Genomic DNA, 24,279 nt, shown 5'->3' with positions numbered 1-24,279 from the left:
TGTTAGTGTTCATTATAATTTTATTTGTTAAGCTGAAATATGCCTTTATCACTGCCTCCCTCGTATTACTGCTCCCCTCATGGCTTCTCTCCTGCCTCTCTGATGCTGGGGTTAGCAGTTGAAGTAGTTCATGCCATTGGCTTACTGAAGAGGGAAGTATTCCAGTGAAGTTCCATTTCTTAGGCACTTGAGATTTTCTCTCCTGCTGGCCTCCCCTTCCCTTTCTTTTCTTTCCTTTCACCTTGCCTGCCCACAGTGCTCTCTGCCTTTGCCTGGTACCCAGACCACTTCCATGGCCTGAATGTGGGTCACTGGCAGGAAGTCCCTTAGAAAGCACAGGTAGGTAACATGTACAGAATTTTTGTTTTTTTATTTTAAGATTTAAAAAAAATCAGTATGGTGATTTTGGATTTATAAGAACTAATTCCTGACTTAATACATTATAGTATTTGGATTGCTAATGTTCCAGTTACCAAATTTCGAGTTCCTCTTAAGTGAAACTTCTTGCTAGTAATGAGACATGAAAGTAATTGATAAGCAAACACTCCATTTTAGGTTTGTTCCCCCCCACTCCCTGTGTTCTAAATGTAAGATATTAATGTGCTAGATTTAAAGAATATTGTGAAAAAAGAAACCTTTTATCTCCAAGCTTATGTAACCAAATAAGTATTGTCCCTCAAAGTGACTCCCCTGGGAAGCAATATACTATATATATATATATATATACTTGTTTCAGCGGTGTCACAATTTCAAATCATTTTTGGAACTTCTCTTTAGGAAGTGCATTCAGAACTAGCTTACTAGATGCAATAAAACCAATTATAAGCTTTTTATATGTTTTTATTGATTTCAGAGAGAGAAAGGGAGAGGGAGAGAGAGAGAGAAACATCAATGATGAGAGAGAATCATTGATCGGCTGCCTCCTGCACTCCCCCTATTAGGGATCGAGCCTGCAACCTGGACATGTAGTATTAAGTCCTATAGTAGTATTAATTTGGGTCACAGACCCTTTGAAATCTGATGAGGGCTTCAGACTTTTTTTTTTAAAGATTTTTTATTGATTTTTAGAGAGAGAGGAAGGAGAGGGAGAGAGATGAGGAATCAAACCCTGAAGAGGAATCAAACTGTGACCTCCTGGTTCATAGGTCGATGCTCAACCACTAAGCCACACTGGCTGGGCAAGAAAACCAATTATAATACCTTTTATAGTTTTACTCATGTTGATCACTTTTTAAAAAGCTCATCTCCAAATGACTTAAATGTTTTCAATAATCAAATCCATCCTCACACAAAAATGATCATTGATAGTACTCAAGCATTTCCTTTCGAAGAATTTCGGGAAGCACTGAGGCACCGCAGCACTGTGGAGATGTGTGTAACCTCCCAGAGGGGCCACTTGCAAGGGCTCACAGTAATTAGATTACTGTGCATAGATTACGGTGCATAGGTTGCATAGATTCTGGTTTGCTGATTTTAAAATGTGTTCCATACTTCAAAAGTATACATTACCTTTGAACTTGCGAGTGCATCTGGTGACAGGGGCTCTCAGCATTTGAAAATATTATTTGTGTGCTCTGGCATTATCTTCAGCTTTTACTGCCTTAAAATCTGTCTTTATTCCTTTTTGGTTTGAAGGTTTAATTTGTAGGTTAAATTTATGGAGTATATTGTATTTTCATAGAGGTTTATTAATAATCTATGTTTGGGAGCATTGTAGGTCTGCCATGGCAGTGGGGATGGGCATTGATATGAGCATCTTGCTCAAGGTCATGCAGTTGAAGATCACATTGGAGACCAAGGTTCTTTCACTGGGCAGTTTATTAAGTCTTTCATTGTCTTTCCTTACCCAGTAGTAAAAATGTGAGTGAGAGTCCATTCATGTCATAGGGATGTCAGAAGAATAAATAATCTAGAATATGTTGCAGAGTTGGAATTCTTAAAGAAACACATTTAGAAAAGTTATCTGAAAGGCTGATTCTAATAGCCATGTCATGAATTCCACTGATCATTAAAACAAAATTTGATGGAAATTCATCTTCTTTTCCTTGCTCTTTTTGGTGGTATCACATGGTCAGTAAATTAGATATTGACAGTTTTAAGTAAAACATGTTTTTAAGGTTAGAATAAAATTTCTAAAATATTAGTGATGGTATTTTAAAACCTGTACATTGTGATTTTCAGGTTTTGACTTTTATTTATGTTATTAATAGTAAGAGTATACTAGTTAAATTAATATATAGGTAAGCACCCAGTAAAATATTTTATAGTCATGGCATACATTCATTTAATACTTTCTTTTTGTTTTAGCCAAAGCCATACACTTGCTGTCAAAAAATTATGCTGGAAGAATTGTAATGGAAAAACTGGACAGAAGGAAGCAGAAGGCACTGAGTGGTTACATTTTGCAAGTTGTGGCGAAGATCATACTGTGAGGATATACAAAGTTAACAGAGTTGCACTGTAACGGACTATTTACTACAAGCATATAATCATTGCTGTCTTAAAATATTTAAATCATGTAAATAGATAACCTGTCTTTACTTCATAATTTCATTGAGTTTCATTTTTAAGTCCTATAGTAGTATTAATTTGGGACACAGACCCTTTGAAATCTGATGAGGGCTTCAGACTTTTTCTTTTTTTTTAAAGATTTTTTATTGATTTTTAGAGCTAGAGGAAGGAGAGGGAGAGAGAGAGAGAAACATTGATGTGAGAGTGTAACATTGATTGGTTGCCTCCTGCATGCCCCCCATCGGGGGCTGAACTGGCAACATTTTGGTGCACGGGACGATGTCCACGTCAGCTCTGGCCATACACTTTACTGAAAATTCTTCTATATGCAGGCACCCTCAGAATCCGGCTTTCAGGGATTCAGACCTGCGTCCATGTGTTCCAAATAAGAACCTCTTCATGACTGAACTTGCCTGATTGTTATTCGGGTCTCTCTTTTCATATGCCCTTCTTTGGGACATTTCATTATTTATTACCTTCTTCAGAGGGAGGACATAGAAAATAAAATGAGATAAAATCCAGATTACTCAGTTTTTATTTAAACAGTTTTTGTAAATAAACAGACCACACAAAGTGTGGTCTTGACCCCTTCTTCCCAGTACACACCACCCATTCTGGGAATTTGGCAGGCGGTTGGGAGTTTGCACTGTAGTCAGTCATTTCTTTCATTCCTTTAAAAGTACGTAGATTCTTCTTTTAGGGTTTAACTTAAAGCAGAATATCTGAACATTTAATCTGATAGATATAGGGGCTGAAAAGTTGAGTTCTGAATAATTTGATTTTATGTGAAGTCAAAAATGAGTCATGAGAGTAAAGTATGTCCCCCAGGGAGACTGATTAGTGGTAGCAGAGGGAAGAAGGTGCTAGAAACAGAATGTTGGGTGTGCCAGGTGAGGTTGGGAGGTGAGCATAAGAATTGGGAGTTGTGCTGAGAGAGGTTAAGAGCAGGGTGTGAGAGGTACTATGAAGATGAGTGAGAGTGGAACATGGATTCATCTGGCAGTTGGCAATTAAATGAATACTGTATGATTGAAAGATTGGAGGTGAGTACTTTCTTGGTGGGAGTTTATCTCATTATCTAATGTGACATCTTGCTTCTAAAAGAGTTAAGTGGTATTTTGTTAAAATGGAGGTTTCTAGACAAGCACTATCCAGTATTTCTTAGTCCAATGGGAATATAATGTAAGCTACATATGTAATCTAAAAATTTCTAGTTGCCACATAATAAAAGTAAAATAAAATCAGGTAAAATTTATTTTAATGCCATATTGTTTTAACCCAATATGTCCAAAGTAGTATCATTTCAACATATCAATATAAAAGCTTGTTGATTATATTTTGTACAATATAGAATGCATCTTACACTTAGAGCCATCTCAGTGCCGACTAGCCACATTTCAAGTGCTCAGTAACCACATGTGGCTAGTGGCCATCTATATTTGCAGTTCTAGATGAGTGGGTCTGTATAAACTTGTTTCTCCACATGATCTCACTTATATGTGGAATATAATAAAATAAACTGATGAACAAAATGGATCCAGAGACATAGAAGCATGGAACAGTCTGAGGGATCTCAGAGGAAAGGTGGGGAAGGGGAGTGGGTGGGGAGAGATTAATCAAAGAACTTCCATGTTTATAAGCATAACTCATGGACACAGACATTAGTATGGGGAAAGCCTGGGGGTGGAATGGATGCGGGGTAGAGGGGATCAATGGGGATAAAAAGGGGACATCTGTAATATTTTCAACAATAAAGATAAAGAAACTTAAAAAATAAAATGAAATGAAATAAACTTGTTTCTCAGGTGTTTGTGTGTGTGTGCATGCAGCAAGGCAGTGAGCATCTGAGTTTCCCAACCTCAGAAGCCAGGACACTCTGAATGCTATTTCTCTGCTGATCAGCAGGAGCAGAGTCTTTAACCCCATTGGCACACACGGATTTGTGCAGATCCTGTGCTGGATTCCAGAGCAGACTGAGTGGGCTTAGTCCTTCAGAGCCTGTTCCAGCATAGAACTCCACCCCTGAAGTTTCCCTGAAAGCAGGCCTAGTCTTGGGGAGACTGAGTTCATGGCTGGTTATTGTTTTGTTTGTTGAGTTTGTAGATAGACAGTTTTCCTAGGTTGTCCTGAAGTATCCTCCTTACAGTCACCTGGGTAATTCAGTTCAATAAGCATTCAGAGGACTTGCTGCACACTTGGGCCACCTACACTGTAATTTATACACGCACATTGTAATTTGACACTCACAGGTCATAATCTGCTGAAAGGGCACCCTTTGAACCATATGGTAGTAATTTGTAATATCTAAAGCAAAAAGGCAGTCTTGGAACTTTGCTCCAGAGGAGCTGAGGAGTATTTCAGATTCTCCAACCTGCCCTTCCCCATTACCCCTGATATCTCATTTCACAGCTTGGTTCGCAGCACAAAGTTCAGATTGATGCCAAGTGCCAGCCTAAGCAGTTGCTGTCTTCTGACCTATACAACTTTCCTAGATGCAGGAGAGGTGATTGGGCTGTTGCTCCAAGTACATGTTTACGTTGGACAGCAAGGGGCCAAATCACTATCTTCCCAGCAGCCTCTGGGGAAGCAGAGTTGATTATTTATCCAAAGGGAAAATGTGGGAATTGGAGGGAGACTGCAAATTCAGGAGTGATATAAAAGGGCAGAACCACTCTTTTAAATTAGAAATCCTAAACATCATAGAAAATCCTGGGTTGTCTGTAACAGGAATGCAAGGCCTCTACCCACTTTTGTACCAATCTATGTATTTCTCAAGGCATTTTAGGTGAGGGTTGGAACCTGCACTTAAGGAATCAGAAATGTGTTTGAATCCTGGCTCAGACTGGCAATAACTGAGAGTAAGCTTTACTCCATTTCTGTACATGGAGATAATATTAGTGGTTCAGTATGACAAAAGTGCAAAATGAATGCTTTCTGTCTCAAAAGGAATCAAGGTAGGCAGGGGACTCAGGCTCCTTTCTTTACTGTCTGCCTTCTTCGGTGTGTGGCTTCCTCACTATCCAGAATGGCTGCTTGGCCTCCTGCCACGATCTTTGTATTCTAGCCAGCGGAAAGGAGGAAGGTGTAAGAAAAGGCTTGCCCCTGACTTTAAGAAAACTTTTTGGAATTCCACACAGCTCTGCTTAATCTCTGTGGTCAAACTTCAGTCTTGTGGCCATATCTCAAGAGAAGCTGGGAAATGAAATCTTAATTGCAGGTGGTCATGTACTCAGCTAAGAATTAAGGTGCTTTATTCTGGAAGAAAGAACAAATGATAGTCTCATTTCGTAAAAAACACACACCACCTCGTAGGGTTGTTTTGAGGCTTAAATGGGCCAATGCATAAAAAATACTAGCTTCGGTCCTGGATATATGTTACTATTACAATTAAAGCTCAGCTCATGTTGCCTCCATAGTGCTTTTATTAATCCCTCTTTCAATTATTCTTTCCTTTCTCTGAATTCCATAGTATTCTCATTTTCTTTTGTGGCATTTGTCATTCCTATCTTTTATTTATGTATATCCTAAGCTGTGTTGATTAGATGCTTTTTGTGGTGAGAAAATTTGTCTCAAAATGAGGTAGGGAATTCCTGGCTCACATAACTGAAAAGTATCCAGTGGTAGGACAAAGTTCAGGTACACTTTGATCAAGGCATGATTTCTCTTTGTCTAATTCTGTCAGCTCTGTCCTTCCCATGTGTCAGCTTTCTTCTAAGGCTGCCCTCCGTCATCGATGAGGTGGCAGATTTCCTTGCTCATATCAAAGAGACTAAACCTTTAAACATTAAAGTCTCTAACTTTACTCTGACTTGGACATCCTGAACTAATCATAGTGGGCAGGAGAAAACCACACATTGAGTGCCCATCTGATGTAGCAAGAGCCATGAGATTACTATTCTGGAGCTAGAGTCAGGGTGGGGCCCATTAGGACCACATGGCTGCTCTACACGGTGTTTTTTCCAAAGCAAAACCAAGGACAGGCAACCCCCTGAAAGCCCACTATACAAGCCCACTAAAGTCTAAATATCTGGGCATTAGATTTGCTTTCTTGTTCAGAGCATCTAGCAGTGTGTTCTCAAATCAAGGTGAAATCAAGGATAAGTTTGACAACATAGATGGTTGGCTAGAGGAGGAAGAACTTTCCAGTGTAATCCACCCGTCAGGAAATGAATAATTGTCGGTTCTTTCCCTATCTTGGTGGCATAAAGGGGCAGGGGGCCAAGAGCAGGAGGAAGGAGTCAACATGGGAGGGAACAAGAAGGGGGTGGCCAGACCAGTGGGCCTTGCCCTGAATGAGCACAGGGAGAAGCTGATCCCCCAGAAAAACAGCCTCAGGAAGATCCCTGCTCCGGGTCCACCCACCTCTCTTGTGCCTAGTCCTGGTGGGGTTTTGCTGTTTTGAACATTATGGGTTTAGATATAATGGAGCCTTGTTCCCAACTGTGTCATGATTCTGAGCTGCCCTTTTAGCTTCTATTCACAGAAAAGGTCTCCTGTCACTCTAGGGGAGGGAGTTTCCTGATCTTTCTTTCCACTCCTCTCACGTTTTTTTTCGAGCAGAGCTTTTGCTCTGCAGGCCTTGGAGAGAAACTGGCTCTATTGCTCTCTTATACTTCCTGCTGTGCAGGCCCTCTTCCCATTCCCAGGTACCCGAATATCTAGGTCAGCAGGTTCTCATTATTAGGGAGGTATGCATTTCACTTTAGCAGGAAGTACTAAATTAATTTCATTATCCAAGCCAAATTCAGTCTCTTCTGAAACACTCCCCACCCCCATCTCAACTACTTGGCAGGAAATTTGATCCCTTACAATTGTAGCCCCCAGCTACCTCCATGGTCACCAGGCCTGGGGGGTTTAAGCCAGTGGGGAAACCCTAACCCTCACCATTGAAGACTTGGCCATTATAATGGAGCTCCCATCCCCACCGAGATAACACCGCAAACCACCTCACCAGCAAGTTCGATATTCTGGTTTGTCCTTCAGCCTTAGGTACTGCTGAGGCACTTTCCTCTGGCTCTTCCCCACCTCTGTACCTTCTCACCAATCAGTGGCCTGGAGGCAAGTGCCCCTTAAATGTCCATTTCCCCAGGGCTTTGCCCTCTCCCTGAACACGCCAGAGCTCCTGGGATGACTCCTCCCATGAGTTGTGTCTCCAGCCCTGTATACTGTCCACCCTGAGCCCTGGGGCTCAGATCTCCATTTAGACATCCTGAACTGAGCTTCACATTGTCTCCCTATGCCCGAGCCCCTGCCTCCCTGCATCCATCCAGTCACCCAGTATAATAGCTACAAGTCACCCCGAGTCAGTCCTCCCTCAGCCCCCCTTTTGTCCCTGAATTCCATCACTTCTGCACCATCTGGGCTCTGATCAGGCCCTCATTGCTCCTCACCAGGGCTCCTGCCCAGTCTCAGGTGGGCAGTGCCACCTGCAGCCTCCCCACACCCATGCCTCTCATCAGTGCTGCCAGGGGTGTCAGACACAATGCTGATGCAGCCACTGTCCTGCTGGCCTCCCCCATATCTTCCTGCACTGCAGGCTGACTCCCTCCCTCCCCTCACTCCCCTCCTCATTCCTCATCCCTGAACAGCCACATTGAAGGTCCTGCTTCTGGAATTTTCTGAGCCATTTGCACCTCCCGGCCTTTGCACATGAGTGCTGCCCTTCCTCCCTCACCTTCTCTTGCAGGACCCTCTGGAGTCCTAGGCGGGAGAGGCTCTCACCCCTTAGCCTCTGCTGAAAGGCCCCCTCTCCAGCACTGCAGTGTGGAGGGGTGATCTGACTGTAGACCCATCAGATCACCCCTGCACTGTTGTCTTCCCAGCACCGACCGTGTTCCTAGCAGGGAGCAGCTGCCCAGTGAAAGCTGAATGAATGCCCCTGACAAAGCCTGTTTTCATCTTCAGTGATTCAAGGCTGGACAGTTGCCAGAAGCTGAAGCCAGTTTCTGTGCCCTGACTTCTCTCCACCCCGCCCAGCCTTGCCATGGCCATTAAGCCATCTTGCTTAACAATCTTCCTAATAAAATTCCAGTCCCTTAGCCAGGCGTAAAACCTTTCTAACCCTGCCCCAAACCTGTCCCACCTTCTTCCTCGACCACCACAGCCTAACTCTGAGACGTACTCACTGAACTTATGCCAAGGGAGTGAACGAATGGAAGAACACATGAATGAATGTCTTATGTGTCGGGAGGTTCTCAAATGGAGCCCATTGCTAGGGGACACATCATCGTGACTATGGAACCAGGCCCAGGGACAAAGCCTCACCAAGGGGGAGGGATTTGAAGTAGAAAATCGGGCTGTTTCTCCTGTCTGTCCAACCTGGCCCCTGGGCACTTAGTTTTCATGGTTCTCAGGTAGGGCAAGGATGTAAGTAGGAGCTGAAGAGCTGTTTCCCCAACAAAGCTGTAAACTTTGGGTGCAGAAGATGGTTGCTTGGGACCTCAGCATGAACCAGCTCAGGCTCCTCTGAGCCCAGGCCCAGCAGCTGGACCAGGTGAGACGAGACAGTGCCAGTCCTTTAGCGCAGGACCCTGGAGCTCACTGAATGATGAACATACGTAAGACATTCATCGATGGGTGCTGGAGGTTCCTCTTCAATCAGGGTAAGAGCAAGCCCTGATTGAAATGGAGTGGCCCAGAGAATCTCGGTGCCAATTAGAGGCTGAGATCCTGGTCTCCCCACACATCCATTACTCCCCTTCGTCACAGGCTCACTGCTCCGGCCCAGGTCAAAGGCTTCCTCCTTTGGGGTACCTTCCCTGGACTCCCTGGTTGGAAGGAGCCCCTTTCCTCTCTGCTGCAATACTTACCTGCATCATGAAGCAGTGGCAGGGCACTTAGCCCACATGGCTTTGTGGCTGGATGTTAATAGTTCATTTCCCTACCTGGCTGTTGGCATAACATCTTCACATCCTTCTGAGCATACAGTGCCCTAGGCAGAGCCAAAGGCTTAAAGATATTCCTTGACTGAATGGTAGCTGAGTGATTATTAATGACCTTCAAGAGTTTTTTGTACCGTCATCAAAGAACACAATTGACAGAGTGAAAAGGCAACCGACAGGATGAGTGAGTGTGTAAATCATACATCTGAGGAGGGGTTATTATCCAGAATACATAAGGAACTCATACAGCTGAACAACAACAAAAAGAACCCAGCTGAAAAAATGGGCAAAGAACTTGGACAGATATTTCCCCAAAGATGTACAAATGGCCAGTAAGCACAGGAAAAGATGCTCAACATCACTAATCATTATGGAAATGAAAATAAAAAATACAATGAGATACCACCTCACACCCCGTAGGACAGCTACTATCAAACAAAAACAAAGGAAGAGTTGGTGAGAATTTGGAGAAATTGGTATTCTTGTACATCGTGCTTGGGAATGTAAAAATGGTGCAGCTATGGGAAACAGTATGGCAGTTCCACAAAAATTAAAAATGGAATTACTACAGAATCCAGCAATCCCATTTCTGGTTATATGTCCAAAAGAACCGAAAGAGAGATCTGTACACCCACATCCATGGCGGCATTATTCACAGTAGCCAAAAGCTGGAAGTAATCCCCCAAACGTTCGTCAGTGGATGAACGGATCAGCAAAATGTGGTCCATGCATATGATGGAATATTATTCACCTTGGAAAGGAAAAACATCCTGCCACATGGACGAACCTAGAACACATTATGCCAAGTGAAATAAGGCAGTTACAAAAAGATAAATAAAGTATGATTCCACTTATAAGAGGTACCTAGAGAGGCCAAATTCATAGAGACAGAAAACAGAACGGTGATTGCCAAAGGCCAGGGGCGGGGAAAAGGGGGAGTTGTTATTTAATAGGTACAGGGTTTCAGTTTCGCAAGATGAGGAGTTCTGGAGATCAGTTTCACAATGTGGATGTACCTAACATAACACTACTGGACTCTGTGCTTTTAGTGAATTTTATGATATGTATATTTTAAGCACAATTTAAAAAAATTTTAAAAAAGAGTTCTGACTTGGGCCATTCAGACTGTTCACTAGGCGAGCTTGTCGTAAAGCAGCACCCCTGTGGATCTGGGATTTGTTACCTGGCCACAGGACACCTCCAGGAGAGGTACTCCTTCCATTCCCAGGGAAATGACCTTTAGGGCAGTTCATGGGCCCTAGAGTCCACATCACCCAGGCTAGTTAGAAACACAGAACCTCAGGCTTACCCCAAACTTACAGAATCAGAATCTGCGTTCTAGTAGACATCTGGGTGCTTCACGCAAGTTAATACCGGGAAAGCCTGACCTAGAAGGGACCCTCGCTGGGAAGTAGGGCATTAAAATGAGGGGTAAGGAGCACACACGGTAACATTGTTGGGAGAAGCTACTGCTCTCCCCCCACCCTCCCAATTTAGAGATGGGGAAATTGAGGCCCTGAGAACCACAGTGGCACCCCAGAGGCTGCCGAACACACCTGGCTGGGCCCTGAAGACTGACTTTCCAGGTACTAGCTTGTCCATTTTCTTCTGTGTGCCACTGAGCAAGTTATTCTCTCTCTCTGTGCCTCGGCTTCAGAGCCACCCCACATATCTGCTTATTTAATGGGTGAATCATTAGCACAGGTAAGAGCGCACGTGGCCCCAGCGTGGTGCCTGGTAGGTACCCGGGGAGGGCTCTGTAACTCCAGCTTGTTGTTATTGTTGCCCCAAGTCACATTTGCAGGAGGAAGTGCAGTGGACAGGGCAGGATGGCATCAGAGCCCAAGGCTCAAAGCAGGGTCAGAAGGCATCCAGAGGGGTGGGATGGGCGGAGATCCTGCGGAGGAAGGGCCTGGGGACTAGGCGGCCGGCAAGAGAAGCTGGGACAGTCTGTCGGCAGAGGCTACAGAGGCACTGGGGGCCGGGGTCCCAGCTCCGGTGCCGCAGCCCCCAAAGCGCCCCTTTCCGACCTGGTGTGAGGGATGGGGGGCTAGGCCGGGAGTGGCAGGGCTGTGCGCAGCCCTCCAAGACTCTCACGATGGGCCACACGATGGCAGAACCCTCCAGACACTTTTTTTTTGGAAGGGGGAAGATTTTATTGTTTTTTGTTTTTTTAGAGAGGAAAGAAGAGAGAGAGAAACATGGGTGAGAGATAAAAGTCATCAATCGGCTGCCTCCTGATGGCCCCGCTGGAGGCCCGCGGGGCACCGTCTGCACGGGCGGAGGCCCGGAGCCCGCCGCGCCCTCCCGCCGCCCTTCCCGCCGCCCCGCCGCCCGCACACGGGGCACCGCGGGCCTGGCGGCGGCGCGCGCGGCGCGGGTTTGACACGGCGCCCTTCCCGCCTCGTCCCGCCGGGGTGTTTCGAGAACTAGCGGTACACTCCTGAGCCCCACCGTGGGTCCCCCCACCCGGCCCCCACCTCAGTCCCTCACTTCGGACTCCAGCTCGCTGCCCCGCTCCCCCCACTCGTTTCCACACCGTGCGCCTCTCCAGGCCCCGCCGCGCCCGGTCTCCTTTCCTCCACTCCCAAGGCGGGCCCCTCGCCTAGGGGGGTTCCTGAGGCGCCCCCTTTATACCTGGGCCCCATTCCCGCACCTGCGCGCCCGCCCCGGAGCGCGGCCCAGCGCTTCCCGAAAGTGGGCTTGGCCCGCGCCTCCCACCTGGCGGCGGAGCGCGGGACGGAGCCGCTCTGCCCGGGCGTCCGCGGGCGGGACCAGGACCCGCGCTCCCGCCCGGCCGCCCCCCGCCGCGGGGTCCGACGGTGCGCGGCCGCCGAGACGCGGTTCACCGGCGCCGAGAGCCCGTCTCCTTCCCCTTCCACCCCCTGCTCGGCCGCAGGACCGGGGCGGCGAGCGCAGCCCCTGTGCGGAGCGCCCCGCGCCGCGCCCCGGGTCCAGTCTTGGAGAGGGAGGGTCCCGGGAGGGTCGCGCGGGGAGCGGGGCCGGGGGATGCCGAGCAGGAGACTGCCGTTTGTTGCTTCTTTCCCAGCCTCCCGAGCGCCCGCAGGTAAAGGAGAACGTCAGCATCGCCGGTGTCCGGGCGCCCCCGGGGGCTCCTCGGGCGCTGTTCCAAGGACGACGAGAACGGGCTTTCCCCGCCCCGGCGCCCAGATGGGAAAAGGGCAGGAAAGAAGCGAAAGTCCGTGAGTCAGCGCCGCCCGGCCCGACGCGCCGCCCCTCGGCCGCGGACCCGGCGCGGGCGGGGCGGGGCGGGCCCTCGCGGGCGGGCTCCCCGGGCCGGGCGGCGGACGCGCGGCGGGCAGGCCGGGGCCATGGCCGGCGGGGCCGAGCTGCTGGCCTTCGAGCGGTTCCGAGCCTCGAGTTCGCAGCCGCTCACCTACGGCTACGGGCCGCGCCGCCTGCGCGAGCTGCGGGCGCGAGAGTTCGGCCGCCTGGCAGGTGAGGCCGGCGGGGCACCGGCGGGGGCTGGCGGGGCGGCGCGGGGGCCACGCGGTTTCCGAGCCGCCTCCTGCTCCCGGCGGGAGCGGCGTCACCTCGTCGGGGGAGCGTTTTGAATGGAAAGATCTGCAGGGACGTGCCCACGCGTGCGCTTCGTGGACGCGGCTCCCCGAGGTCCCACCTGCAGCCCCAAGGCTTCTCGCTCCTCTCGCTCCTTAGACTTCCCGGTGGGACCCGACGAACCGAGATCTTTACACCCGTCCCCATCCTCGGCGAACGGGGCTTGTAATTCTGCCGTCGAGACTGACGGCTCTCAAAGTCCAGCTGGAACCGGGCTGGCAACAGGCAGGGACGCCCAGGGCCCGGGGCTGCTCGGAGGCTGCTGGGGCGCAGGAGCGGCGCGCGGCGGCCAGTGCGCCCCCGGGGACCCCGGCTAAGGCCGCGGGCAGGGCCCCCGCTCCCCGAGGCTGCGCTCCTGTCCGCTGAGACGGCTCACAGGCAGCTTTTATTTCCGAAACCTCCCTTTTCTCGTCTCAGAACAATGCCTTTGAACTCCAGCTCGCTGGGGGACTTGCAGAATTAGCAAACGGTAAAATCTGAGCCTTGAGTACTAGGCGAGCCTGTCAATTGGACGTGAGGACCGGGATCGCATCGTGCCTTTGAGTTCCGAAAGGTGGAACAGGCTGGTTAAATGTGGAACCAGCTCGAGCTGGCCCCGTGGCTGGTCCCAGCCCATCACCGCAAGAGGGGAGCCCCCGCCCCACCCCGCCCCGCGCAGGGTAGGACTGACCCTTTTGCCAGAGACCTTGGGTGAGGGCCTCCTCCAGCCTTAAGAACCCAGCGAGCCAGGAGCAGGGACCCACGGTCCTCAGGTTAAGTGGCAGGTCGTGGGCCTGCACCGGGATTTGAGGTGTATTTATTGTCTTGATGAAGAATTGGTGGCTGGCTCCTTGCTCGTGGCAGAACAGCAACCATCCATCAGGTAGCTGATTCCAGCTCTTTGGGTCATTTCCTCATGTTTCACTTAGTGACTCTTTCCCCCTTTGGGGCTCTGAGGGCTGTGGCCTCCTCCTTGTGTGTCCCCTCAGTGTAGTTAAGCAGGAGGAAGGCGGGACCTTCTGGCCTGCCTGCTCCACCGCCTGCCCATCCTTGACAGTGGCACATTCACCTGCGGGAGACAGCCCCTTGTCCCTCTGCTTCCACATTCTGTCTCTGAATGTTGTTTGTTTTTTTGTTTTTTTAAATCCTCACCTGAGGATATTTTATTCCATTGCTTTTCAGAGAGAGTGGAAGGGGAGGGGGGAGAGAGAGACACCCATGTGAGAGAGACACATACATTGGTTGCCTCCCACACGAGCCCCTGAGGGGCAGGGGATAGAACCTGCAACTGAGGTACGTTCTCTTGGCCAGAATCAAACCTGAGACCCTTCAGTCCTGGGGCCGATGCTCTAACCACTGAGCAAACTGACTGGTACAATGCACACTGGCAGGTGCAGAGGGAGGGAGGTAAGCTTCCCATTCTTTTGATGCAAGTCCCAGAGGCTGTAATCATTCAGTCAGGAATTATTTTAGCACTTTAATCCCCTAATCCCCTCCAGCTCTGGTCCCTCAACACCACCCTGGGAAAGTAGAGCTGTGTTCCCTGGGCGCCTTCTTGTTTCACTCTTGTCCTTTAAAGAATAGCACCTTTCCCTTCAAATGTATAATTTAGATGTGATGGCCAGGATTTCAGGCTGGGCTTCAGAGCCCCTTTGACATCTACTGTACAGATGCTTCCCCCCCACCTTACGACGGGGTTACACCTGAATAAACCCATCATAAATTGAAAATATCATAAGTCGAAAATCACCTACCGAACAGCATAACTTAGCCCAGTCCACCTTAAACGTGCTCAGAGCACTTGCACTGACCTACAGCCTGGCATCCGTTGTTCACCCTCGGGATGCCGTGGCTGTCTGAGAGCCGCGGCTCGCTGCCGCCACCCGGTATCGCAAGAGAAGGTCGTACTGCATAGCAACAGACCAGAAAAAGATCAAAATGCCAAACTCGGAGTATGGTTTCTGCTGAACATATATATATCGCTTTCACACCATCATAGTGTCAAAAAATCGTTAAGTCAAACCATCGTAAGCCGGGGACTGTCTGAACCGGTGGTAGTGCTGTGCGCACCCTTATTTATCTGTTTAGCGCAAGTTCCCAGCATTTTCTCTGCATTACGGTTGAAGTAGACGTTCGTGGACTAAGCTTACCCCCCCTACCGCTAGGAGTCTTGGAACGTATCCGCTTTGTTTTTCCTCATAGGGCAGGAGAGACAAACCAACCAGCCAACCAAAATAATATAACCTTTACTTCCTCTTCCTTCCCCCGCCCCCGTAGGTTTTCTGCAGGGTTGAGAAGTGGTAGTTCTGGATAATTAAGCGCTTAACCTTTAAGTCTGAAGTATTTTGCCTAATCCATTGGATGGGAATTTCTTTGTCTTGGTGAAGGAAGCATATTGAATATACAGGTGTGATTCAAGTGGTTCTTGAAGCTTCAGGGTACTAGTTGATGGCCGGTCAACCTGAGTGGAACTGAGAACTGAAGCAGCGTGACCCAGAGGAGACACTGACATTTCCTTACTTGAAGACCTAATGCCAGTTGGTTTGGGGTAATTTGCCTACTTCTAATAACAGCTGAACCCTGTGGAATATCCAGTGCCAGGCACTGGACTGGGCACTGTCATATACCAACTTTCATCCCATTTGCAGATAAAGGAACAGGGACCCAGAATGGCTAGTAGGATTCAATTCAGGTTTTTTGACTTGGATTCTACACTGTTAACCAATGTGCTGGCTGACCCTCTGCTAAGATCAGATCTCTAGCTGATTTAGTATGGCTGCCTTGTTTTGCAACATGAGGTTCTGGACCAAAGGCTAATGTAGCCTTCTCCCAAATGGCTTCCTGGCCCTGCAGAAGTCTGTGGGCAAAGTGTGTGTTGCCTCCGGCAGTCCCTCAGGTTTTACACATGCACTGGGGCCTCATAAGAGCATTTCTCCCAATGCCTGGGTGGACAAAAACCTTTCTTTTGGTTATGTAACTTTGTATTTCTGAATCCTCAGTAAAAGAGAACATTATTTTAACAATAACTTTCTAGATTAGATAATACATTTACATGGTAAAAACATACAATAAAATAGGAATAAAAGGTAGCTTAATCAACCTGATGAAGGCCATCTACAAATAGACAAACACAGTTAACATCGTACTTAATGGTGAAAGACAGAAAGCTTTACCCCTAACTAAGATCAGGAACAAGACAAGGGGGTCTGTTCTCACCACTTTTATTCAACATTGCACTAGAGGTTCTAGCCAGGACAGTTGGGCAAGAAAATGAACTAAAAGGCACCCAAGTTGGAAAGGAAGGAGTAAAACATCTCTACTTGCTGATAACATAATCTTGTGTGTAGAAAATGCTAAAGAATCCACAAACAAAACTACTAGAATTAAAAAGCAAGTTCAGCCCGGCTGGTGTGGCTCAGTGGTTGAGCACCAACCTAGGCTCTGGGAGATGGCAGTTTGATTCCTGGTCAGGGCACATGCCCAGGTTGTGGGCTGGATCCCCCAGCGGGGGCGTGCAGGAGGCAGCTGATCAATGACTCATCATTGATGTTTCTCTCTCTCTCCTTCTCCTTTTCTCTTAAATTAATAAAGACATATTTTAAAAAAATGTTTAAAAAGCAAGTTCAGCAAGGTTGTAGAATACAAAAATCAATAAACAAACATTTCAATTTCTATACACTACCAATGAACACTATGAAAATGAAATAAATGAAAGCATCAAAAAGAATAAAATGCCCAGGAATAAATTTATTAAAAGAAGTCCAGGACTTATACACTGAAAACTATAAGACATCATTGAAAGAAATAAAAAAGTCCTAAATAAATGAAAAGACATACAGTATTCATGGATTGGAAGACTTATTGTTACGATGGCAGTGCTCCCCATTGGCCTCCAGATTCAATGAAATTCCTATCAAAATCCCAGGTACTTTTTTGCAAAAATTGATAAATTGATTCTAAAATTTATATAGGCATTCAAGAGACCGAGAATAGCCAAGGGCATCTTAGAAAAGGACCAAGTTGAAGGACTCACACTTTTCATAAAAGTAAAGTAAATGAAGTTTATAAAATGTATCAGTAATCAAGATCATGTGGTATTAGCATAAGGATAGACACACAGCCCAGTGGAGCAGAACTGTAAATCCAGAAATAAACCCATACATCTATGGCCAATTTTTTTTCAACCAGATGCCAAGACTATTTAACAGGGGAAAGAATAGCCCCTGTTCAACAGTGGTGTTGGAACAACTTGATATTCATATGCAAAAGAATGAAGTTGTATCCCTACCTCACACTGTGTTTAAAATTTAACTCAAAATGAATCAAAGACCTAAAAATTAGATTAAAAAGTATGAAACTTTTAGAAAGAAGCATACCCATAAATCATCAGGACCTCAGATTAGGCAATTGTTTCTTACAAAAATACAAGCAACAATAACCACAAAAATAGACAAATTGGACTTTATCAAAATTAAAACGATAACGCTTCAATGGATACTATCAAGAAAGTGAAAGGACAACCCACTGAATGGGAGAAAAGTTGTGCACAAATATTCATAGTAGCATTATTTGTAATAGAGAAAGAAATGGAAACAACCCAAATGTTCATCGGCAGATGAATGGATAAACAGAAAGTGGTATATTCATACAATGGGATACTGTTAAGTCATAAAAAGGAATGGAGTCCTGTTACTGGCTACAATATGAATGCACCTGGAAAATATTATGCTAAGTGAAAGAAGCCAGACACAAAAGGCAACATGTATGATTTTATTTATATGAGATGTCCAGAATAGGCAAATACAGAGACAGAAAGTAGATTAGTGGTTGCCATGGCTGGAACTGGGTGGATTGGGAATGCTTGGTAATATGTATCTGGATGAATGAGAATGTTCTAAAATTAGTTGTGATGGTTGCACAACTTTATGAATATACTAAAACCACTAAATTGTATACTTTAAATGGGTAAGTTTTATGGTACGTGAGTTATATCTCAAAAAAATTCTTATGAAACAATCCAAACTCATCCTGTACAGAACAAAAACATTTGTAAAGTGAATGAAAGAATGAATGAATCTATTTACATTATATATTCTTGAAAATGTATTTCAGAGTTTGTTCCATATTAGTACTTTTAAAGTACCAGATGGGTGTGCAATAATTCTCTATTTTAAATACATGGTGATGAACATTTAAGTCATTTCTGTTTTTTGGGTATGGCAGACAATGCTGCATTGAGTATCCTCATAGACAACCCATTTCACAAAAGCACGGTTATTTATAAGATCAATTCCTAGAAGAATAATTGCTAAGTCAGAGAGAGTTTGCATTTTAAAGGGTTACCAATATTGCCAAATTGCTGTCCATAAAGAAGTTGTACCAATTTACCTTCCTACCAGCCATGTACCAGTGGGCCTGTTTCCCCACACCCTCACCCACGCAGTGAATTATCCAATCTTTTGATCTGATGGGTAAACTCAATATCATCCTCTCGTCTAAATTTGCCGTTCTCTGTTTGTGAGAGAGGCTGGAAAGATTATTTAAATTATTAGTATTCTCTGAAGCTCTCCAAGCTTCAGAGGGATGTAGAATTCACTACGGGAAAGCAGAGTCAGGGCTTGCCTGCCGGCCAGGGAAGCTGCACATAAACCCCAGAAGTGGGTGTGAATCACACGGTGAACTAGTTTTACCCTCTTTAATCACATCCATCTGTTGGGCTCCTCCTTCGTGTGAAATGCTCTTCCAGTTTCATAAGAGAGCTGGTTAATCAGGAAAGCTCTCTCAGGGCTCTAAGGTCATTAAATGTTGAAAGTGCAGTTCTTCCATTGCTCATGTCTGTGGGGATTGGGAAGGGCATATCGGGAGGCTGGGAGATATGAGTGGCCTGATGTTATGTCCAAACACATCCAATGGGCACTGCTCAAGTTCATACAAACCATATCTAGGTAAAATGAATGGGAAACCTCTGAAAAACAACCACAGCTTTATTTTGTGCTTTCTTTCAGGAACTGTCTATCTTGACCATGCAGGAGCCACCCTGGTCCCCCAGAGCCAGCTCACAAGCTTCACTCATGATCTCATGGAGAATGTTTATGGTAAAGAAAAACACACCATAACTGATTTTTGCATCGGACATTAGCCAACTACAGTCTATATATATCAGATATATCTCTGATTAATAAATGTTGGGTTAATAGACTGGGACTGAGCTGAGCACCCAAAGCTGAATAAGCATGGTGAAGAGGGGATCAGGCAAACATGTCATTCCCTATAACACACGTGCTGCTGGGATGGGAGAACTGGCTCAGGGACACATGTGTCACTTCCGGAAGAAGGGGTCAGTGTCAAGAAAGGCACAGAGGCACAAGGTTCTTTATTTGGTGGTGTGATGACCCTGTGGGACTGTCACTGTGCAAGAAGTGGGACAACAGGAGGAACATTCATTCATTCATTCATTCATTCATTCATTCCATAAATAATTGTCAGCCACTCTGATGTCCAGGGCATCGTGCAAATGGGAACAAGGTAACCACTCTCTGCCTTCTTGGACTCTGGTCTAGTCAAGGAAAGACCTTAATCCAGTCATCTCCAAATAAATGTAAAGTATCAGCTGTGTGAAGGGCTGTGAACAAAAAGCCTCTGGTGCCGCGGGGTCTGGATCTGCAGAGTGACAGCGGGTTGGCAGTGTGAGTGTCAGGGAAATTTCCTAGGGGTGGGCGCTCCATGCTGGAGGACAAGCAGGAATTCACTCGGAAAAGAGTCAGGAGAAGGACATTCCAGGCAGAGGGAACAGCATGAGCCAGGACCCTGATGTGGTTTCAGGAACCAGCCCAGGAACACGGAGGGGTGGAGAGGAGTGGAGGTATGAATGGAGAGGTAGGGAGATACCTTATAGGTGCTCTGTAGAGTTTGATCTTTAGACTAGAAACAATTCTCAGTCACTGAAGGTGTTAATCAGAAGCATAATGTGACCAGGACTTAACTTTGGAAAGGGAGTTTGAAATAACAGTAGCAGCAGATGTAACAGTGGTAATGATAATAGTAATAAATGATAATAACCTGTACCGAACACTCATTGTACTTAAAGTACTGTCCCAAATGCTTCACCTGTATTATCTCTCCATCCTCACGACAAGCTAAGGTACAGGTTCTGTTATCGCTCCTGCTGTCCAAGTGAGGAAACGGGCCCCAGAGAGGGCAGTAACTACAGAGGCCACATAGTCAGGACGAGCTGGAGCTGGGGCTGTTGGGGAAGCTGAGTCTCTAGACAGCCTGGCTCCATAGTGCAAGCCCTTAGTCCCCAGCAGACTGCCTCAGTTCATGACAGTCCTGTCCTGCCACACTAAGGCTTTGGGAGCCAGCAAATATTTACATCTGGGAAACAGTCTCTAGGGAATATGCCCATGAGGGACTTTATCTTGACTTTAGTCCATGATTTTCAAAGAGATCTGCAATTCTATGTCCTGAACCTTTGCAAGAGTCGTAACTGTGGGAAAGGTGCTGACCCGAGAGATGACTGAATTGAGACTGCAGGTGTTCCCAATGATATGGGGCTAAAAACCAAGGGGATAAAAGGCAACCTGGGTAAATTCCAAGTCCCACAGGTTACTAGCTGATATGGAAAAGGAACATTGGTAGTTTCAATGGCTAAACATCTAGTGTGGTTTGAGAAAACAAAAACAAAGACCCTAAAACAGAAAGTCCCAAGATTTGCCTTAGCATGTACATGTGGTCCTGGGTCTGAGAAATGGGGGCGACCGGTCTCTGCAGGGCAGGTCCTTCGATAGGTCCATGTTCATATCTTGGCACAATGTTTTGAGGGATGTAATGATACTCTGGGACACACACAGGGGGCACACCAGGATGGGGGAGAAAAACTAGAAGTTGACAAAGGAAAGGTGAAGTTGAGAGAGTCTTTAGCCATGAGAATGGGTGGCTAAGGGGAGTCGTGATGGCCCCCTTCACGCATTTGGAGGAGGAGACATATGTGTTTCTGCAGAAACAGTGCCAGTAGCAGGGGTGTGAGCACAGGGCAACAGGCGGGGCCTTAGGTTACGTGGTGTGCATGGCTCTGTCTCATGGTTAGGGGACAGCACAGCCTCCTGAGGTGTGGACTTGGCTCCCTGGAGTTAACAAACAGGACCGGGCTGGCCACCTGCTGGGAAACTTATAGAAAAGGTTCTTGCATTGGCCCGGCAGCCCCTGAGTTGACTTCCAGCTCCATATGCTCTTCCTAGATCCCACCTTGTTTTACTATTGATGAGAGGGGTTTTTTTTTTTTTTTTGCTTAGTTTAACAGCTTTCTTGCTGGTGACCAGGCCCTAAAACTCACCTATTTCAAGTATACAAGTCAATGATTTCTAGCATCACTATAAATCATTTAGAATATTTTCATTCCCTCAATAAGATCTCTGATGCCCATTCACAGTTGATCTCTGTTGCTCCCCCAACCCCTCAACCTGCCCCTTCCATTCCCTCACCTTCACCCTCACCCTCACCCTCACCCAGGCAACCACTGATCTACTACTTTCTGTGTCTCTATATGATCACCTTTGCTGGACATTTTATGTAAATGGAATCATACAGTATGTGATCTCTGTGTCTGGCATCTTTCACTTAGCGTGCTTTTGAGGTTCATGCATGACATAGCCAGTAGTTTGTTCCTTTTTATTGCCAAATAATTTTCCATTGCGTGGATATGTTACATTTTATCTATCTGTTCACCAGTGGGTGGGCATTTATGTTCCCTGAATTTAGCTTTACAAATAGAGCTGCTGTGAACATTCATGTGCGTGAATTTTTGTGTGGACTTGTTTCCATTTCTCTTGAGTGTATAGGAGCGGAATCTCTGGGTCATATATGATAGTTTTATGCTTAACTTTTTTATTATTGACAGTATTACAGATGTCCCCTATTTCCCCCATTTTTCCCCCCTCCATCCAGGCCCGCCCCACCGCAGGCCTTCCCCGCACTGTCTGTGAACATGGGTTATGCATATATGGATATATATGTTCTTTGGTTAATCTCTTTCCTTTCCCCTCCAGCCCTCTCCCAGTGAGACCTGTTATTCTGTTCATGCATCCATGCCTCTGGGTCTATTTTGTTCATTAGACTCCTATGCTTAACTTTTTGAGAAACTGAGGGAGAGGGTTTTTGAGGAACAGAGAAGGAGAGACCATAAGTAGTGAGTTACTTGATGGCTTTGTCTTTGTAACCTGCCAGGTAATCCTCACAGCCAGAACATCAGCAGCAAGCTCACCCATGACACCGTGGAGCAGGTGCGCTACAGGTGAGTGGCAGGGACGCCATCCTGAGCGGGCACTCCCGGCTGTATGGGCTTCCTTCCTACCACCTGCCTGCATCCCACAAAGGTTCTGAATTGTCTTCAGAAAGATCACATTCAGTTAAACAGCCACACACACAGTGATAAAGGTCAGGGTCAGAGGATGGGAAGGTGAGAGTGAGCGGGTGCTGGGCGGGGCCGACCAGGAGCACAGGGTAGGAAGCTCTGAGGTGTGCGCTGCTGTGCCGCTCCAGGTTGGTGCCATAGTTCCTGGGGACCAGAGCGATAGAGAGTGACCCAGGTCCTAAGTCTTGTTTCTAGAGAGAATAAAAACACTTTCTTTGGTTTTTCTTTTCATGTTTCATTAGACATCTTGTTTTATTCATCCCCCCCCTTTTACTAATATTTGCATATTAAACAGCTTTTTATATTTTCCCACATGTAATAATTAGTTTTTGGTAAATCATTTCCAAGTGGTACCTAAAGTTACTTAAATTGATACAATTTCAGATTATTTCCAATTTGAAAGGGATACTGGGTTGCCAAATTTAAAGCATTGTGAAACCAGTTGAGGACTTAAAACTTATGATAGAGCCAGAGAGTAGACCAAGGTAGGGGGGTGTTTTCAACTAAGGTGAAGCTAATTGTGGATTTTTGTCTTGTCCAGTGGGGTGGGGATTTGGGAGGCAAGGTGATTTTGCCGGTTTGAATCTATTTGTCATCTCTTCCCACACCTGCTCTGTACCTGCCCTAACTTCACAGTGATGGCAGAGCCTATCTGGGTTTTTTTCTAGCTATTAAGGTAGAGAGATGTCCTATTTAGTAGAAATGCAACTAATTCCAAACACCGAACAGTGGATGAGACTAAGCCGCTGCCGCGATGCTGTGCTTCTTCCAGGATTCTGGCACATTTCCACGTCTCCCCAGATGACTACAGTGTGATTTTCACGGCTGGGAGCACGGCTGCTCTTAAACTGGTGGCAGAGGCCTTCCCGTGGGCGCCCCGGGGTCCGGAGAGCAGCGGGAGCCTGTTCTGTTACCTCACTGACAGCCACACCTCTGTGGTGGGCATGAGGACGGTCGCCACAGCCATGGGCGTCATTTCCATCCCGGTCCGGCCGGAGGATATGTGGTTGGCGGAGAAATGGGATGCTGGCACCAGCAACCCCGAGTGCCAGCTGCCGCATCTCTTCTGTTACCCAGCTCAGAGTAACTTTTCTGGAACCAGATACCCTCTGCCCTGGATAGGAGAGGTCAAGTCTGGGCGGAGGTGCCCCGTGAGCGCTCCTGGGCAGTGGTTCGTGCTGCTGGATGCGGCCTCCTACGTGAGCACCTCACCTTTGGACCTGTCGGTTCACCAGGCCGATTTCATTCCCCTCTCCTTCTATAAGATCTTTGGCTTCCCCACCGGCCTGGGGGCCCTGCTGGTGCATAATCGTATGGCTCCTTTGCTGAGGAAAACCTACTTTGGAGGAGGCACGGCTGCTGCGTACCTGGCAGGAGAAGACTTCTATGTCCCGAGACAGTCAGTGGCAGAAAGGTAACCTCCCCGTGGGAGTCGCTTGGGCGGAGTTCAGCAAGTCTGGCCTGTGCCGCCTGTAGGACTGTGCAGGGGACGAGGCTGAGCCATTGGGGTCAGGGGAGTTGTCTGCCACTGGCAGGGACAGATGTGGGAGGCAGAGGTGGAGGCTCAGTGAACTCTGCTCCTCTTTGTGGGCTCCTTCACCGCTGTGGGAGGATTAGGGCCTGCCGGTGAGGGCTGCAAGCAGAGAGGTGAAAGGATCTCAAGGGGGCAAGAAGGGTGGGCCACCGGGCCTTTGCACAGAGTGCTGGCAAGAAGTGATTTAAAAGATTTTGAACAAGTGTGCATACACATTGACAGCCTAGCTGGTTTTTTTAGCAGCTGGAATCAGCTCAGCTTGGCCCTAGTTAATAAGAGGAATCAATTAAACCAGAGGCCACCAGGCTTGTGGGGCACTGTCAACAGTGGCCTCTCTGAGCCCCCTGTCAGTTACAAGGGACATTTGAAAGCAGGCAGCTACTTGG

At 47.0% G+C, this 24,279-nt stretch overlaps 2 protein-coding genes across 4 annotated transcripts in view; both read left to right on the top strand.

Moving 5' to 3' along the window:
* Positions 1–4,279, top strand: part of ELP2 (elongator acetyltransferase complex subunit 2) — a 39,928-nt gene extending 35,649 nt beyond the window's left edge. The window contains exon 22 of one of the 2 annotated variants that reach the window (XM_081149512.1): positions 2,308–4,279. In XM_081149512.1, the coding sequence (XP_081005638.1) occupies positions 2,308–2,464 (157 nt within the window). In that variant the 3' untranslated portion in view covers positions 2,465–4,279. The remainder of the gene's footprint in view (positions 1–2,307) is intronic. The other variant, XM_081149513.1, reaches the window with a different exon arrangement.
* Positions 4,280–12,209: 7,930 nt separating this feature from the next.
* Positions 12,210–24,279, top strand: part of MOCOS (molybdenum cofactor sulfurase) — a 42,203-nt gene continuing 30,133 nt past the window's right edge. The window contains exons 1-4 of one of the 2 annotated variants that reach the window (XM_081149806.1): positions 12,210–12,459; positions 18,956–19,045; positions 22,173–22,239; positions 23,132–23,773. In XM_081149806.1, coding sequence (XP_081005932.1) covers positions 12,402–12,459; positions 18,956–19,045; positions 22,173–22,239; positions 23,132–23,773 — 857 coding nt within the window. In that variant the 5' untranslated portion in view covers positions 12,210–12,401. Of the gene's footprint in view, positions 12,460–12,692; positions 12,852–18,955; positions 19,046–22,172; positions 22,240–23,131; positions 23,774–24,279 lie in introns of those variants that run through there. The other variant, XM_081149805.1, reaches the window with a different exon arrangement.

Source organism: Miniopterus schreibersii (genome assembly GCF_964146895.1).
Source record: "Miniopterus schreibersii genome assembly, chromosome: 10".
Taxonomy (NCBI): domain Eukaryota; kingdom Metazoa; phylum Chordata; class Mammalia; order Chiroptera; family Miniopteridae; genus Miniopterus; species Miniopterus schreibersii.
This window is presented reverse-complemented; position numbering and strand designations above follow the sequence as displayed.